Source organism: Takifugu flavidus, chromosome 5, assembly GCF_003711565.1.
Source record: "Takifugu flavidus isolate HTHZ2018 chromosome 5, ASM371156v2, whole genome shotgun sequence".
Classification (NCBI taxonomy): domain Eukaryota; kingdom Metazoa; phylum Chordata; class Actinopteri; order Tetraodontiformes; family Tetraodontidae; genus Takifugu; species Takifugu flavidus.
Window position 1 is genome coordinate 9,410,132 of NC_079524.1, and position 16,949 is coordinate 9,427,080.

General features: G+C 47.3%; 3 protein-coding genes across 6 annotated transcripts; 2 read left to right on the forward strand and 1 right to left on the reverse strand.

Annotated features, from left to right (window-relative positions):
• Window positions 1-83: 83 nt before the first annotated feature.
• lzts3b (leucine zipper, putative tumor suppressor family member 3b) lies at window positions 84-8,411 on the reverse strand. 3 transcript variants are annotated; one of them, XM_057032150.1, is made up of 9 exons: window positions 8,201-8,410; window positions 5,700-6,647; window positions 5,322-5,574; window positions 5,104-5,231; window positions 4,848-5,015; window positions 4,608-4,736; window positions 4,303-4,494; window positions 3,835-4,065; window positions 84-3,028 (listed from the first exon to the last, which is right to left on the reverse strand). In XM_057032150.1, exons 2-9 carry the CDS (start codon window positions 6,528-6,530, stop codon window positions 1,961-1,963), a joined length of 3,000 nt encoding a protein of 999 aa, XP_056888130.1. In that variant the 5' UTR covers window positions 6,531-6,647; window positions 8,201-8,410; the 3' UTR covers window positions 84-1,960. The 3 variants fall into 3 exon arrangements, with proteins under 3 accessions (XP_056888130.1, XP_056888127.1, XP_056888128.1); XM_057032147.1 differs by having other exon boundaries at window positions 5,104-5,574; window positions 8,201-8,411; XM_057032148.1 differs by having other exon boundaries at window positions 5,104-5,574; window positions 5,700-6,522.
• A 137-nt stretch (window positions 8,412-8,548) lies between these two features.
• sprb (sepiapterin reductase b) lies at window positions 8,549-11,759 on the forward strand. Its single transcript, XM_057032160.1, has 4 exons — window positions 8,549-10,603; window positions 10,677-10,905; window positions 11,010-11,297; window positions 11,441-11,759. Exons 1-4 carry the CDS (start codon window positions 10,505-10,507, stop codon window positions 11,593-11,595), a joined length of 771 nt encoding a protein of 256 aa, XP_056888140.1. The 5' UTR covers window positions 8,549-10,504; the 3' UTR covers window positions 11,596-11,759.
• Window positions 11,760-12,335: 576 nt separating this feature from the next.
• On the forward strand, window positions 12,336-16,655 carry smyd1b (SET and MYND domain containing 1b). 2 transcript variants are annotated; one of them, XM_057032153.1, is made up of 10 exons: window positions 12,336-12,594; window positions 13,000-13,176; window positions 13,546-13,759; window positions 14,076-14,206; window positions 14,355-14,393; window positions 15,072-15,267; window positions 15,674-15,766; window positions 15,862-16,025; window positions 16,115-16,283; window positions 16,402-16,655. In XM_057032153.1, exons 1-10 carry the CDS (start codon window positions 12,338-12,340, stop codon window positions 16,564-16,566), a joined length of 1,605 nt encoding a protein of 534 aa, XP_056888133.1. In that variant the 5' UTR covers window positions 12,336-12,337; the 3' UTR covers window positions 16,567-16,655. The 2 variants fall into 2 exon arrangements, with proteins under 2 accessions (XP_056888133.1, XP_056888134.1); XM_057032154.1 differs by lacking the exon at window positions 14,355-14,393 and having other exon boundaries at window positions 12,337-12,594.
• The last annotated feature ends 294 nt before the right edge of the window (window positions 16,656-16,949 follow it).

The following is a 16,949-nucleotide window of genomic DNA, read 5'->3' on the forward strand; positions in this document are numbered from 1 at the left end:
TATTTTGATTACTCTTGTTTATTGTTTTTAAGCTTTATTGTTAAAATCATATCTTAAGTTAAGAAAAGTCAGTGGAAAGAGTGTTAAATTATTCACGTCTTTATTGAATTCTAACAAAGGGGCAGTTTTAATCAGGCCAGAACAGTCATAGTAACATAAATGCAAACAATAATTTTAAACATGTATAAAATCTGTCGCATTTTGTCTGCTAAACGATGCAATACTTCAACTACATTTATCACCTACATCAAAAAGAACATCATTTTTTTAAACAGGGTTGCTATAATTGAGCCATTATGGTAGGCCAGTAGGCTATTACAGAATTAAAAATAAATAAAAGAGAGCGAGAGAGACACATAAAGGAAAGCTCAAATGTCACAAATTATCTTGGTTAGGTCACCATAATATAATAACAGTAATAAAGATAATAATACTATTTAATACCTTAGAGATAAGTTAATATTCTGGAGCAACATTTTTGTATGCTGGCATAAACAACACATATAAAAGCCATGATATTCACATCTGAATCTAGCTGTACATCATAATTTGGGTGTAGAACACAACATAGTGCAGTTAGTCTGCCTGCTCCCTTCAAACAGACCGATTCTGTTTTCCTCTTTATTTAAAACTTGCTTCTCTCCAGCGTTGTCTCTGCAGAGGAAACCTTTTGAATAGGATATACAGACTGCCATAAATTGAAATTTTCAGTCTCTCTGTCCATGCGGCAAGCTTTGCTGTACATCTTCTTGTACAGAAAGTCTCTTTTATTATAACTCCACTATTGCCACTAAGTCCCTCTATCCGCAATCACATTAGCTGAAACTTTTTACAAGTTTGCACACATATTTCTCTGCCTTACACACGCGCGCACACGCTCCTTTTTTGTTTTTCACAGTCACACACATATACAATCTATAACTATTACGGTATAAGTATTTCTTTCCATTATACATTCTATAAATTTTGCTTTGATTTTTTTTTTTGGGGGGGGGGATCTCGTATTTTTTAGCTGTGAATTCACAAGGTGAACGACACAATTGTCATAATATCTAAATTCAAATTGTGTCACATTGTCCTTCCAGCTTTACGAGAAGACGGGGATTTGATGTCGAAAGCTCTTTAGCGACCTCCAGTGTTCACCTGTAGTCACTGCACCTGCGCCGCAGCAGAGCCGTCTTGAAACCTACATTTATTTGGGGGTGATTATTAGTTATACACATCTATTCAATTCAATTTGTAAAAAATATAAACTCTGCTGTCTTCCATGATGACTGACTCATGCACGTTTGCACAGTATGAAAAGACTTGAATCAAGATCAAGTCTGTTTGACGTTTCACTGCTGGGATTTGAATTTAGTGTTGGATGGCATAATGATGTTGTGTGACTGATTTACAGATACTACAAATGATAATCAGTCTCCTTTTTCCCATCTTTTCCCCCAGCAGCATCCTTAATTCTCTCACATGTGCTGGTAAGAATGGAGTAAGGCGCTCTGTGGCCAAAAATGCAAGTTAACATCACACACTTTGACCACTACTTCTACATTTACAATACTGGCGACATAAAATTACAATGAGTAAATATTCTTGGTGATTCATTTCTGACAATATCCCTGATTGTCTTGGTCCTTTCCTATGATTGAAATGACCCTTGTGAGTGCTGTCATCTGAACAACATCATTGAGTTGCTCCTGTCCTTCTGTCTGGCACGCTTTTCTTGAACAGTGATTGTGTAGGATGTTGTTGAGTGCAACAGCGAGAGACGGGATGCTTAAAAAAAACTAACAGATGGAATGTGGTTCATTTCCCTTTTTGGATCATCTGCTTTTCACCCCTAATGCAATCAGCATTTGTTCCGTGTCTACAGCTGCTTTAAAAAGTACGTCAGATTGCACCGATTGAGAATGTTGTAAGTACGGATATGTTAAGGTGGATGCTTTTTTCCATGGACCCGTCTCTAGATCTCAGTGGATTCTATCCTCTCCAGGCGGGAGGGTCCTGCCCACGGAGGGGCAAGCTGGTGGAGCGAAGGAGGGCCCTTCTGGTCTTCGCAAGGCGGGGAGATGGTGAGGGCAATAGGGCCAGAGATCGAAGGTGGAGATTGGGGAGAGAGAGGTAAGAGGATGGGTGGTGGCGGCGGAGAGTTGGAAGAGGTGGGGGAGGAAGCGGTGGTGGTGGTGGTGACAGTGGGGGAGGTGGAGGTTGTGGTCGGTTTGGGTCCTAACTGGCTCATCCGTTTTTCCAAGGCCTGGTTTTTCTGCAGCGTCTCCACGTAGCTGAGCTGCAGCTGGGCCTGGTACTTCAGAACCCGCTCCTTCTCATCCTGCCAGGTGTGTCTCTCCTGGTCAAAGTTGAGGGCCTGACGTTCCCGGTGCTGACGCTCCAGGCGCAGCGCAGCCTGCAGCTGCTCCAGCTGCCTGCGCAGCTCCCCTGCCTCGTCCCAGTGACCTTCTTGGAGCCGCTGTGGCTGGTGTGCGTCCTGACGCAGTTGAGCCTCTTGGCAGAGTTGGGCCTCGTGGCGCAGTTGGGCTTCCTGACGCATCTGAGCCTCGTGGAGCTGCACCTCTTGACGGAGCTGTGCTTCTTGACGTAGTTGGGCCTCATGTCTGTGGTGGGCCTCCTGGCGAAGCTGGGCCTCGTGGCGGAGTTGGATTTCTGGTCGGCCCTGAGCGTCTTGCCGCATTCGCACGTCCTGCTGCATGGCGGCGTCGTGACGCTGCTGCACGTCGCGCCACTGGGCCTCCTCACGCTGCTGCCTCTCTTGCCTCTGAGCCTCCTGCCTTTGGGCTTTGGCCTCATCACTCTGAAGACTCAGCAGGGTGTCAGATGTGGGGGTGAGGGAGTTGTTGGAGGGTTCAGTAGAGTTACGCGGGCAATGTGCAACCCCCCAGGGCGGGAGCAGCCCAGCAGCTGCTAAGTTAGGACTCATAACAACTTCAGCCCCTCGGCTGGCTTCACTCAGAGCCCGCTTTAAACTAAGCACCTCTGCCTCGAACACACCCAGCTTCTCTCGAAGGATGGACACCTGGAGGAGGGAAAAGATACATCGCAGTAAATAAATGGAGTATCGGATTTAGACACGCGTGTGTCAGGATGCAGAAACCAGCCACAATATTAAAGCTGATAAAAGCCGACAGCTGACACAATTTTAGATGAAAAGATGATATTTATATTTGTTGAGAATGTTTTTATGGTCCAACTACAGTGATCATCCTGCAATAAAATCTGGTGATAAATGTTAATGCTGCCAACATGAGACGAATATTTGTCTTGATTGAAGAAACTGTGTGTGTGTGTGTGTGTGTGTGTGTGTGTGTGTGTGCGCGCGCGCTTCTTTAAACAGCACCAATCAAAAATGTCTTTGTCCTCATGTCCTCCCCCAAGACTGATTGGATTAAAACCTTAAAGGTTTTGTTTCAGATGCCTCTTAAGGTTTTATTAAAATCCAGATAAAACTAGATTCAATTATGACAAACTGTGATGGTTTTAGTTGCTCTGTGTTAAACTGGTGGACAGTGTAAAAAATTAGCTGTCACGTAACCCTGAGCAACCAATTATTCATGTTTATGTGCATTTTTATGTAAATTTTCCAGGCTTTATTACATTATGCTGTTCAGCAGCCCAGAACAGACCGGTTTAACCTAGCTTTTACTATTTGTTCATATCATTCAGCAGCAGCAGTCTGGAATCTTAAAGCTCTTAGAGCTCATTTTTGAATGCCTCTTCAATGATGGACCTCTGGAAACACCCAAGTTGTAAAAAAGAGGGGCTCGAGGAGCTTCATCGGACACCTTTGTAAGACCTTTCGCAGGTTTTGGGGACTCTACCCACCTCTGACAGCGTCCTCCTCAGCTCTCCCTCACACTTTTCCAGCTCCAGAGTTTTGGTGCTGTAGGAGTCCTTCAGGCCTAGCATGGCCTCCTCGCGCTCCCTCAGCTGTGCATTCAGCTCCTTCAGCTGACCCCTGAGGGCCAACATCTCACCGGCTCGCTGCGTCACTTCGGCTTGACTCTCCCTCAGCTGCTGCTTGAGCAGAGAGATTTCTCCGGCCTTCTGACACACCTGCCAAACAAAGCGCAGGGTTCAGGACCAAACCGCGGCGGAGACACTGTCAACCTGCTGTGCAAATGCGGGATGCCTGTCCACACATACTCACCAAAATAGCTTCACACACACACACACACACAAACACACACACACCAACGTGCATAGACAGTGTTCCACTGCTCAGTCTGCTGTGAATAAACCCTCATTCTACCGAACTAGTCAAGCGCACTAACTCATATACTCATATCTCACCTCCCACTTAGTCTCTTCCAGACGAGGCAAGATGTCAGCTTGCTCCTTCCTGTAATCCAGACACTTTCGCTCCAGCTCTTCTCTCTGGGCCAACAGAGCCGCCATCTCCTCCTGGAGCCGCCTCTTGTCCTGGGACAAGCGGCTGATCTGGGCCTGCAAAGCAGTCTGGGTGCGCTGAGCACGACGGGTCACCTGGATTAAACAAACCAAACGACGATAACTGAGCGTTGGCGCCATTGATGGATGTTCAGCGGACTCGGCGTTCAGATCAGCAGGGAGTCGTCGAGTCCGTGCGTTGACGTCACCTGCTGCAGTCGCGAGGCATAGTTCTGTCTCAGTTCGTCCATCTGACGCTCCCAAACGCGCTGCTTTTCCTCGAACACCTGAATGATTGCGGCCTCGCTTTGGTCCAGGTTCCGGCGCATGTGCTGCACCTGGTGCAAAATAAAGGGTGGAGGGGGTCAGGCTACAAAGGAGCTAACATAAAGTGGACCTCACAGCCTGCGCAGCGTAGCAGGGGCAAATCGGGCTTCTGTATTTCTCACCTCTTGTTCTTTCTCCCATAAGCGGTCCTCCAGGTCCTGGATGATGTCGTCAGAGGACGGGGAGTGGCGTAGAGGGGCTGGAGCGTCACTCAGGTGACTCAGCCTCTGGTAGGAGGACGAGCTCTTTCCTGAGGAGGACCGGCCACTGTCTGAGGCGCTGAGCCCGTTCTAGAGGAGAGAACCGCAGAGTCGGACACTAAAGACGATAACAGCCGGTGCCGGCGTCAGACTGCGCCGGTGTGGACGGTGGCTTTACCTGGTAGCCAGGCTTCTCCAGTTTGTCCAGGCCTGCAGCTGCTCCGACCATGCCTAATCTGTTGATGTGGCTGGTGGAAGCGCTGAGAGGCCCCAGGACTGCTGGGGGACCGCAGCCGGACCCCGAGCCTGTATAGGTGGGCAGACTGGTCAGGGAGTTTCTCCCTGAGTCAGACATCCCTCCCTGAACCACCTCGTTACCGTTAGCCCCACCCTCACCTCGACTGACCCTCACTGGACTGTCCTGGTCCAGGAGCAGTGCCTCCGGGACCTCTCCTGACTCTCCTCCTGCTCCGTCCCTGCCTCTCCGGCCTCCTCTGCTCTCAGCGAACCCCTCATTCCTTGCCTCTGCTTTGCCCTCGCTTCCAGCCCCTCCTGCCTGGCCCACTAGGTTCTGCATGGAGTGGAAGCTCTTGGGAACCACCGGCTTAAAGGCAGAAGGACGGACGAGGCCCGAGTTGCTCTGCATCGCCTGGAAAAGAAGTAAAATACTCAACTATAGATCATCTGCTGATGTGTTCAGATCCCCGTATAACACATGATCCTTCGACAAACTGCAATATTTGTGAGATTGCAAATACGCTCAGGCTGGACTACCTGCTCCAGTTTCCCCGACATGGGGAGAATCTTGGGTGGGTTGTGGTTTGGAGGGTTGTGGCCCCCTGGATTGTTCTCCCCATCACTTCTGGTGGCCGCCATCTCTCTGTGGTGGTGTTGGTTCATTCCAACGTTCTTCTCGCTTCCTCCTCGGCCCACAATGTTCCCGCAGACATCTAACCCTGCAGCCTGCATCTCCCGCTCTCGCTCTCTTTCCAGCCTCTCAGTCTCCAGCCTCTCTCGCTCCCTCTCCCTTTCCCGCTCCCTCTCTCGCTCCCTCTCCCTCTCCCTCTCTATCTTCTCCCTCTCGATTCTCTCCCTCTCCCTCTCCCTGGCTCTCTCCCTCTCCCGCTCCCTCTCTCGCTCCAGCCTCTCCCTCTCTACCCGCTCCCGCTCCCTCTCCCGATTCCTCTCCCGCTCTCTCTCCCTCTCTAACCTTTCTCTGTCCCAGTCTCGATCCCGGTCCCTGTCTCTCCCCCTCTCACGCTGCCTCTCCCACTCCCTCCTTCCAGCTCCATTGCCACAGTCCAACTGGTTGTTGTTGGAGGGGGCCGTCATTGTACATTCAGTATTGGTGGACGAGGCTGTTTCAGTCGGACGGTCCGTCCCGGTACAGGTCCCAGTCCCGATACTAACGCTCCCCCGCTCATCGCTAGAAGCGGTCCCGTCCGATATAGTTGCTGGGGGGCGTGGCAGACGCTCTGCACTGCAGCTGCGATCGGCAGGGCAACGGCGCGAGAGAGGAGGGGCCCGGGGCAGGGTGGTCCTCGTGCCGACAGACTTCATGGCAAACTCCTGCTCTCCTGCCACCCCACTGCCAACACTGCCCATAATGGGGGTCAAAGGTCAGGGATTAGAGATTAGGAGTCAGGATTGGTGAGGGTCACAGATACATTTGGAAGTAGTGTGGGTCATCACAACCTAATGCAGGTAGTGGGGGCACACACACTAGAGAAACACAGAAATGAAAGCAATTATACAACTTTGTAATTGTACTGCAATCAGCTCCACCCCCCTCGCTTTAGAACCCGGTGCTGAAAAGTGTCCCCCCCCCCCACACACTCAAACAGTTGATGTGATGTGAGACTGTTCAGAGATCAGCACTTCGATTCCTCGGCGAAGTGAAAAAGGTGAAAACGGACCGACGGTAATGGGACAACAATCTGCTGAAGCAGTCGGGGGAGTGAGGGAAACGTCCCTTTTTGCTCCAGACGGGTCAAAGGTGACACAAACACCGATGGGAGCTTATAAAGTTTGATGTTGTTATAATAGCTTGTAAAATTCAGAGCGTGATGGATTCAGAGAAATGGAATTAGACATGTTTCCCCTTTATTTGGTTGGAAACACTTCATGATTCAAACACACTTCAAACAAACCTAAACTCCCTTTTTTCCCCAACCAGCTTAAAATGTGGTTACAGTTTGTTGTCACATCATCATCCTATCCTTATTTTAATTTAGCAACCATTTTTCTCAGTCTCCAAATTATTCATATCGGTATAGACCATTGGGGAAGTGAATGCCTTCCAAATCAATACGGAACATGAAGTGCTGACAGGAAAAGTCGTTCATGTATGTAAATATGCTTTAAATACCGGTGACTCGGCATCACTCATTAGAAACTAAACGGTAATATAGATAAAACATCTTGCTAAAGTCTTTAAACTGCGGTGCAGTGCAAAACCATAAACTTCTGCCACTAGACAGTGTTATCGTGACAAAAAGAGCTCAAAACAGCAGCGGAAGCGACAACTGAGGCTGGATTAAAACCAGCTAAAAGTCAATTTATGTGGCATTTATTGACAAGAGCAACACAAAGCAGCTCTGGGTACCAGCTGAGGCCTCCGTAAAACGGACTCAACCGCACAAAAGCGACGCGATGAGACTGTTGTTTTTCTTTATATCTGCAGGTGTGCCAGCAGCAGCCAAACACATGCACACATACATGCACAACAGAAGAGGAACGGGCATCAGCTTCTCTTTCATGTTGACAGGAAGGCTGAAGAGACATAGATAGATAGATAGATAGATAGATAGATAGATAGATGGATAGATGGATAGATAGATAGATGGATAGATAGATAGATAGATATAGATAGATAGATAGATAGATAGATAGATGGATAGATGGATAGATAGATAGATAGATAGATAGATAGATAGATAGATAGATAGATGGATGGATAGATAGATGGATAGATAGATAGATCTACTACAGGTTTTCTGGGTAGTAGTACAGCACTCTGTCTAGCTATCCACTGCTTTGCCTCATTCCCCTCCCCTCACGACTCCCCCTCTCTCTCCCTTTTTTCTCTGCATCCCTGGGCGGCAAGGGCGGCTTTAGCAGCATCCGCATCAAGCCCCGAATCCACTGCACTCCCAGTTGCTGGCTGTAGGCCCCAGACAGTGAAGCGCGCCCGCAGCGCGCAGCGATCGTCAAAATTCGCGTCTATATTTACACGCGCGGCGTCATCGACGCGGACGGCAGAAGCTTTGATTTACCGATTGCAGCATCCCGGACGTCCATCATCAAATGCTTTCTGACCGTGTTGCAGCGCGCCGCTTTGCAAGATGGCAGCCTCAACAAACAATATTGTCGGAAGACAGCAACGTCACTCCGGCTCCAGCCGAGCGCGGAATTATTCTGCGGTGCTGCCGCGGCTCGCTTATATCAGGGACGCTGTCTTCGACCGCTATCGGCGTCGGATGCTGATGATGGAGTCGGTCGGTGGATACGCGCATCAGCTGAGAGATACACACCCACCTCTGGCCCCGCCCCCGGTTACATGATGCAAACGCCCCCTTTTGGCTGGGATCCAGGCGCCCCATCGCCTGGAGACGCAGGCCACAGTTTCCTGGAGGGATGGAGGGACGTCAGAGCTAGAGTAACTTGATGTTTATCACGTTGGTGTAATATATTCTAAATGCATTTTCCCAATATTGATTTATTTTGCTTTGTTTACTGACTAAACTGCTTGTAAAACACAGTATCTTTTAAAAGCAGATGCCCACCTATTGATGTCACTGCAACTGAAAACGTCAGTAAACAATGTTGTATCAACTCAAGACTAATAACCCCACACGATTTCAACATTCCAAGAGCACTACGGCATTTAGGGGAGGAAAGAGACGGGTGAATGCTGATATTTCAGCAATTTAACATGGGTTGCAGCAATAATTGGACCCTGATTCATAATGTAAATACATAAATACGAGTCTTCCATATCGAATCTGGCCTCTCAAATCCACTATCTCGACCTGGACCTTTCGTGTTTGTTTTTGTTTGTTTGTTTGTTTTAAATTTTGAGCCCAAGTCATTGCGTGGTGCTTCTTTAAATTTTGCCAAATGCATTCACTGCACAGGTGTTTAGTATTTTCTTCCAGGTTTAATATATATATATTTTTTCCTTCTGTGGCCTTTGTGAGATTTTCAGTTAGAACTGCGCCCCCTGTAGGGAAGGAGGTGATACACAAAAATTGTACCACAGACCCACATACAAATCTATTTATCATGGCCGTGGCTTTTCCCCATTTTATTGAAAGAAAAAAATAAAATAAAATAAAATACATGTTTATTTTAAGTGTAAAAAACATCCATATCACTGGAAAAAAACATAAATGTTACTGCATTTAGATATGGTTTTTCAATTAAAAAATATGTAAAAGGGACAAATATGAATAAATGTGAATCTTCTGGATAAAGTGCACAAAACTTAAATGTTTGGGCTGATTTCGTTGATTGTCCTGGAGTCAATGGTGCACTGGTACCAGCACTGATGTACTTCCATTATCAGAATACAGAGCTTCTTTAAACCACTAGAGGGCGCTGTCGACCGTGTCGCCTTACATGTTCGTCAGGCCACGCAAATGGTCATAACTTGACTTTATTTCAGTTCTTATTTCCTAATAAAATCTGTCTTTCTGCAAATAAAAATGTTCAACACAATTTAGTTTTTTTAAACTGAAAAAAATCAAAATCAGTTTCCATTTACATTAAGCTTATTGACAATATTTGTTTTCCTTTTTTTTCTTAATAAGTGTGATGTTTTTAATGCTGATAAACCAAAAACAGTTACCTTTATTCCGTCTTCTTAACTACAGCTTGAGCTGCTACTAGAGCTTTGATTTCCTTTCAGCTGCATTCTTCTGAACCCAAATGTTCTGTTCAAGCTTTGAGTCATTTGATTTTGGGCACCTCAGGACTGATGGTATCACTGCCGGAGGAGGAATCGCATGGTCAGTTGATGAATTTTCTGATTAGGTGTGAAGATGCTACGATGTTTGTCATCTGCAAAGACGTCAAACGTAAGTCCAACGTGCAGAAATCATGGCGCCACACTGAACTCTGAATTTAGTCTAAACTCTGCTGCCCATTATTTCATCTTTAAAAAAATAAATAAAGTTAACACCTTCACTAATTATTCGTGTTTTAACAAATTAAAACTATCATGCCCTAATAATGTGTGAATCTTCTTTTCCCTTCTGTTTAATTCTTTACTAGTGCTCCCATTCACTGTATTTTTTTGGATAAATGCACAAAAAGATTTGTAAAATTTGTAATGCCTTATTAAAAGCTTTTAAAATGCATCCATTTTAATAAAAAGGACACACTCCGGAACAAACAAATCTGCTTTTCACTGGTAAACACATGACATCCTTTAGTTCTGCCTGTGCCTGCTGATCTATAAAAGCAGCTCTGAGTTCACGTTTCTCCCTCAGAACTGTGACCTCTCCCCTCCTGGTTCACTGTAGCTGTAATTTCCCCCCCCCTTCCACTCATCCCTGCTGGTATCGCCACCCTTAACCATGCCAGACGCCTCCTCCTCCCACCAGACATCGCTGGGCAGGTGCCTTTGTGTCATCACTGGGGCCTCCAGAGGCCTCGGCCGGGCGATGGCCCGTGAAGTAAGTGGACGTGTTGTTGGGACATAGAAGCGTGAAAGCACAGATCACCGTATGTTTTGCCCATCTGGCCCAGGTGTGCGGCTTAATGACGCCCGGTTCAGTCCTGCTGCTGGTGGCCCGCTCCGGGACTCTGCTGCAGGAGTTGAAAGAGGAGCTGCGGGGTTTAACGGGGACGGCACAGCCCGCGGTTCGCTGCGTGGCCGTGGATCTGAGCGCAGCAGGCGGGGTGAATGAAGCAGTGGAGGTGGCCAGGCAGGAGGCTGGAACGGACCCAGATCATGTGCTTCTTATCAACAATGCTGGTGAGTCTTTGCTTGAATCTGCGTTAAAGCAGCCAAACAAAACAGTGTTGTTCCAGTTTCCCCTGCAGCACCCACCCTCCCCCTCTCTTTCTCTCTTTTTAAAGGTTCTTTGGGTGACATTTCCAAGTTTTCCAGCTTCTCTGATCTCAACGAGGTGAATTCCTACCTGTCTCTGAACGTTAGCTCCGCCCTAGCTCTGACCGCTGGGATGTTGAGGGTGTTCCCCAGCAGGCCCGGCCTGCGCTGGAGCGTGGTCAACATCTCGTCGCTGTTCGCAGTGCAGGCCCTGCCCAACTGGGCGCTGTACTGCACAGCCAAAGCGGCCAGAAAGATGATGTTCAGCGTTCTGGCCGACGAGGAACCGAATGTCAAAGTTCTCAGTTATTCTCCGGGTACATGTGCATTTATATTAACCACAAAAAGATGACCTTTTTTGGGACGGGTCCGAGGATACCTCCCTCAGTGAATGGACGCCGTAAAGCACAATGGGGACACCCGATCCTCTCTAATGCACTAATCTCTGCGGTTCCCCCAGGACCCATGGACACAGAGATGCAGAAGGACATTCAGAGGTTAACTGGCATCAAGCACCATCTGATTCCCTGCAAGGAGCCGGCAGCTAAACTCATGAAACTGCTCCTGGACAATGAGTTCGCCTCGGGCTCGCACCTCGACTTCTTCACTGCATGACGTCATGGAGAGACGGGATCCAGTGTGGCCTCCATTTAGTTACCTGTGATTTAAGTGTGCGCCCGGATGTTTAGTGTTAAATAAAACAAAGCAGTATTTTAAAAAAAAGCTGTTTTATTCATGATTAATAGCCTGAACCTAGAAATAAACATCTGTGCTGCTCATTACGGCTGCTAAAATTTATTTATTGCTATGAAACAATCAATGTAAATATTTGGGGGTCAAATGTCCAAGAACTGCAAAATGCTATGTCATAATTTACAGTGCACTTACACACACACACACACACACACACGCACACACACACACACACACACACACACACACACACACACACACACACACACACACACACGCAAGCACACACACGTAATAATTTAGAGAAAGGACCAGAAGAAACGGGTGAAACCTTCTCACAGCTGTCCAACCTCACCAAAGTCAACTGATAGACTGCAACAACTGAGGGCCAAAAATAGCCCTCTGGGACCAGGCAGCTACCAAATCATGGCTGGAGGGGGGGTTGGAAAAATCCAACAAGCAACATATCACAACATAAACACATAGTGGAAATGAATGGGAACAAACAGAAGGCTCTCTGATACCTCCAGGTGTTGGTGCTGCTGACATGTCTCCTGTTGGTTTCGGAGTGGACCGTTCACTCCGCCTGTCCCCGGCCTTTGTCCGTGTGCCTGTTGGTCCAGTTCAAGAGGTGGTGGACCTATTTTAGTACCTCGGGTGTGGAATGTGCAGTTGTCACAGAAGAACCTCGAGGGCACAGGTTGGTCTACCGCTTCCTCAAGCACCCCTTCACTGTATTAAGCCCGACTCAGTCTACGTCGTCCCTAGCTCAGAAGGCATCTCTGGAGCAGCCGTTACCATGGAGAATATGGCAATATTTGACTCACCTGGAAAAGGGAGGGGTCTGAAGGCTACCAAGGAGTTTTGGGCTGGGGACGTCATTTTCTCAGAGCCCAGTCTTGCGGCTGTTGTGTTCGACAGGTAAGAAAAGTGGAAATGACGGGTGTGTAGCTCATGCGCTGGGTTCCAAGTTCTATTTTTAGTTCCATATCATTTATTGCAGTTTGTTAGGGAAACATTTATAGCGTCTAACTGTGTAACACGGAGGGACGAACGCATCCCAAATAACAACCCCATTCTGAACTTTCAGGTAAAGTTTTGGAAGTCTGTGATTATTTCAAAAATGTGTGTGTACATTGGAGCAGAAACTCACTCTGTACTTAAAATAAAATAAATAAAACTGGTGGAAAATGTTCCAACCAGTTCCAACCGTGGTTTCTATCTCAACAAAGTCCTCCTGTTATCTTTTTGGGTGTCACACAAGCTGAAGGTATCGGGGTCAGTCTACAGGCCTTAACCTCCTCCACCCTCTCGCCTCTCCTGCAGCCTCGCCGAGCGTATTTGCCACAGTTGTTTCCGCAGACAGGAGAAGCTCCAGAAGTGCAGCCAGTGCAAATTCGCTCACTACTGCGACCGAACGTGTCAGCGGGCCGGCTGGGCCGAGCACAAGCAGGAGTGCGGCGCCATCAAAGCTTATGGAAAAGCGCCGAATGAGAACATCCGGTAATTAAGGAGATTTAACGCGATACCCCTTGTTTTGTTCGTGTTAATACCCCTGGCTTCTTTTTATTACCATGACTGTTACCAAGAAGTCTGTAACCGCAACATTTAGAAGGTTCCTCACAGCTCTGAGAACCCAAATGGTCCCCAGCCCCACCAAAAGCAAGAAAGCATTACTTTACACTCTGTTAATCTACTGAAATGTGTCTATTTCTTAATGAAACATGAGGGAAGCAGCAGGTAGCGACTAGCGTATAAGCATGGTCACATGTATGGGGGCTTCTCATTTTCCAGGAATGTTGGGATGGATTGGAATCTGTAGATTCACTAATTTACTTGTTTTCTCTTTTCAAAAAAATACTTTGCGGCCAGTTTGGTGGCGCGCCTCATGTGGCGCCTGGACAAGGAGGGCAGCGTGGTGTCCGACATGCAGCTGATCACGGTGGAGGAGCTGGAGGACCACGTTGCTGACATGCAGGAGGACGAGATAAAGGAGCTGAAGGTGGACATCCACAACTTCCTGGATTACTGGCCTCGCAACAGCAAGCAGCACACCATCGACGATATCTCACACATTTTTGGAGTGGTGCGTTTTGATGCTTTACTCCCCCCAAAAATCGAATTTACCTGTTACAGATAAGCCAGGTCCATGTTGTAATAATCTTAACATTTTGACAGAAATGCTCAAAGTACACTTTCACCTGGGAAAAAAAATTAAAAATGTACTTCAGGAAAAAGAAAGAAAAGCCATAATGACAATCTGGAGAATCTTGTGCAAAGAATCTTGTGACTCCTTCTGTGATGCTCTAATTTTACTTTGGACCCTAAAGGCACTGAGAGAGGCTACAGTTAAACCCTCAATGTGTCGCAGCTAATATGAAATTTAACCTGTGGTTTTCCAGATTAACTGCAACGGGTTCACTGTGAGTGATCAGAGGGGTCTTCAGGCGGTTGGAGTCGGGCTGTTCCCCAACTTGTGTCTGGTGAATCACAACTGCTGGCCGAACTGCACCGTCATCCTCAACCACGGCAAGTACGTAGAGATGCAATGAAGATATTCGCCCCTACAGAACGGCCTGCAGTCATTCAGGTTGAGTCCGGTGTCTGTGATAAAGATAATGTCATGTGCTGTGCGATGCAGCGCTCCGCCAGAGTAAAACTGCTTCCTGTTTGTCTTTCAGTCAGTCGGCTGTGAATACTATGTTTCATTCTCAGCGGAGGTGCGTCACCTCGTTATTCATCCGAAAACCATCCAGTCATTAGAAGCTCACCTAGCCTCACGCTACATCTAACCCCCGACCCCAACACAACCACCACCACCTCCATCCCAAGTAGAAAAACATCCCCTCTGCACAACGACTCACAGATAATGTCAATTTAGGTTCTAACAACACTCAACAACATTATTTAAATGGTCAACTTTTTGGCTTAATGCACAGGTTTTGCAACTAGTGTAACACGCAGATGTGATTGTTGATGTGTTTTTGCTCACTCAGAATGAAGATCTTTATATAAATGTTGAGGTGGGTCCCCCTCCGCAGGTGCTAGCATACTACTGCAGGAGCCCAGAAGAAGCAAACAGACTTCACTGCAAACTTTAGCTGCTATTACTGTACTGGAAAATGTTTTGTGGTCGGCCATATGTCTCCTGAAATGGGACAGAATTAAAATGATCTAAATTACCCCATAGATTAACACAACTTAACCTTCAAACCTCTGAACATTTAAAACGAGTGCATGTAGCGAAGCGTGATTCCCTCTAATATCCACTCCTTTGATCCTTCACCCTCATTGAAAGAACTGAAAAGTCCTCATGAATCAGACTCTTACCTCCAACCTGAAACATTACGTCTTGTTTCCCACGAGCGCTCACGTGTGTCTGCGTTGCCCTTCTTCAGGATTGAGCTGCGCTCCCTGGGTAAGATCGCGGAGGGAGAGGAGCTGACCGTTGCTTATGTGGACTTCTTGAACCTGTCGGAGGAAAGACGAAGACTGCTGAAGACCCAATACTTCTTTGACTGCCAGTGCGACTACTGCAAGAACGGCACCAAAGATGACCTGAAGTTAGCCGGCAGGGAGGTGGACGGGGTCAAGGTGCGTGCTTTAGAGAGAAGCCAGCTATCGGTCCCTTAAGTCCTGATATGGCTGATAAGCAAAGCATGAGGAGCAGTGGAGCCACAGAGACTAATTCAGGGACAGATAACGGCCTACACGCTCAGCGTCTCAGATGTGTACGCTGAAGCACCGAGGGAAGAAAAGTTCACCAAACACACAATTTGATCAATTTGGATTTGAAAGCTGCAGCTGCCAGGAGGCAGAGCAGAGACGCCACTTCGACTGAAGTAGAATCATGGGAACGTAAAATCAGTTGACTACTTTTATTTCATGAAGCTTGACAAGATGATTATCTTTGAGGCGCACCCATGTAATTCTGTGGGTGCTTATAAGCGAGTCGTCGTCCGGTGGAGTTTTACCCAGATTTTCCTCTCTTGATTTTCAGCCGTCAGAGCAGCAGGTGAAAGAGGCAACAGATTACTGTTTTCAAAAATTGGAGACGATGGACAAGGCCCGATTAGACGGCGACTACCATCAGGTGTCGTGTTAAACCCCTTTAAAGGCACTTAAAATCCAGTCGAGGCTGATCGGTGTCATCACTTTAAAATGGGCTTTTTTCGGTTTTCTCTGCAGGTGGTGAAGATCTGCAGGGACGTCATCGACAGAACTGAGCCGGTTCTGGCCGACACTCACATCTACCTGCTGAGGATGTGGAGCACTTTAAGCGAGGTGCAGGCCTACCTGCAATACTTCAATGACGCTGCCGAGTACTCCCGCAAAATGGTGGAAGGATACATGTGAGTGAGAAGAGCTGCGTGGTGAACATCTCACGCAAGGTGAGCGTGAGAAACCGGCCAAATACAATTTCAATCTCTCGTCGGGACAGGAAACTGTACCACCCGAACAACGCCGCTCTGGGCATGGCGGCGATGCGAGCGGGAGTGAATCACTGGCAAGCCGGGCTAATAGAGGTCGGACATGGGATGGTGTGTAAGGCCTACGCCATCCTACTGGTCACCCACGGACCAACACATCCCATCACTAAGGACCTGGAGGTAAAGCCTCGTTTCTCTCAACATCAAACGTTTACAAAGCTCAAAGCGGTTTTGTCACCACATTTGGTGTAAAACACGCAAATGTCTGATGTCATCGGTGGTGGTGATCGTCTCACAGGCGATGCGGGTGCAGACGGAGATGGAGCTGAGGATGTTCAAGCAGAATGAATACGTTTACCACAGCATGAGAGACGCCGCGCTGCAGAACAAACCCATGACCATGATGCACGAACCAAAGGGCGTGGAGGAGGGAATCAAGAATCTCTTCCATCGGCGGAAATAATCGCCGCACTGCAGCCAGCTTTTGTTTTCTCGGTGTTTTTGCGCTTCACATGGTTTTTGTAGTTTTCATTAAAAGAGGTCGTAAACATGCATTTGTTTTTCTTATTCGATTTATCCATGGCGATACCTGCAAATCCACATCCCGTCATTAACTCAGTTGGAGTCAAAGCCTCGTGAGTCAAGAGCAAATTCATGGTTCAATAAACCATTGAACAGATAAACAACCACGTTATATAAACTATTATCTTAGCGTGATAATGCTACCTAAACTGCAAAAACATTGGAAAGATTTTATGGCAGAGCACCTGTGTAGCCTTAATTAGCTGCAGCTAGCTACGTGGTTTCCACGGAAACTAAATCACTATGTATTTAAGGTGATATAGG

What these genes read in the sequence shown, in the direction of transcription:
- lzts3b (XM_057032147.1), bottom strand. Translation starts at nt 6,530, where the DNA reads ATGGGCAGTGTTGGCAGTGGGGTGGCAGGAGAGCAGGAGTTTGCCATG. An exon ending in ATGCCTCGCGACTGCAGCAG is followed by an intron (nt 4,495 to 4,607) that starts GTGACGTCAACG and finishes TGTTTAATCCAG; the next exon opens with GTGACCCGTCGTGCTCAGCG. An exon ending in TGGAAGAGACTAAGTGGGAG is followed by an intron (nt 4,066 to 4,302) that starts GTGAGATATGAG and finishes TTTGTTTGGCAG; the next exon opens with GTGTGTCAGAAGGCCGGAGA.
- sprb (XM_057032160.1), top strand. Translation starts at nt 10,505, where the DNA reads ATGCCAGACGCCTCCTCCTCCCACCAGACATCGCTGGGCAGGTGCCTT. An exon ending in GCCGGGCGATGGCCCGTGAA is followed by an intron (nt 10,604 to 10,676) that starts GTAAGTGGACGT and finishes CATCTGGCCCAG; the next exon opens with GTGTGCGGCTTAATGACGCC. An exon ending in AGTTCTCAGTTATTCTCCGG is followed by an intron (nt 11,298 to 11,440) that starts GTACATGTGCAT and finishes CGGTTCCCCCAG; the next exon opens with GACCCATGGACACAGAGATG.
- smyd1b (XM_057032153.1), top strand. Translation starts at nt 12,338, where the DNA reads ATGTGCAGTTGTCACAGAAGAACCTCGAGGGCACAGGTTGGTCTACCG. An exon ending in TCTCACACATTTTTGGAGTG is followed by an intron (nt 13,760 to 14,075) that starts GTGCGTTTTGAT and finishes GTGGTTTTCCAG; the next exon opens with ATTAACTGCAACGGGTTCAC. An exon ending in ATGTTTCATTCTCAGCGGAG is followed by an intron (nt 14,394 to 15,071) that starts GTGCGTCACCTC and finishes GCCCTTCTTCAG; the next exon opens with GATTGAGCTGCGCTCCCTGG.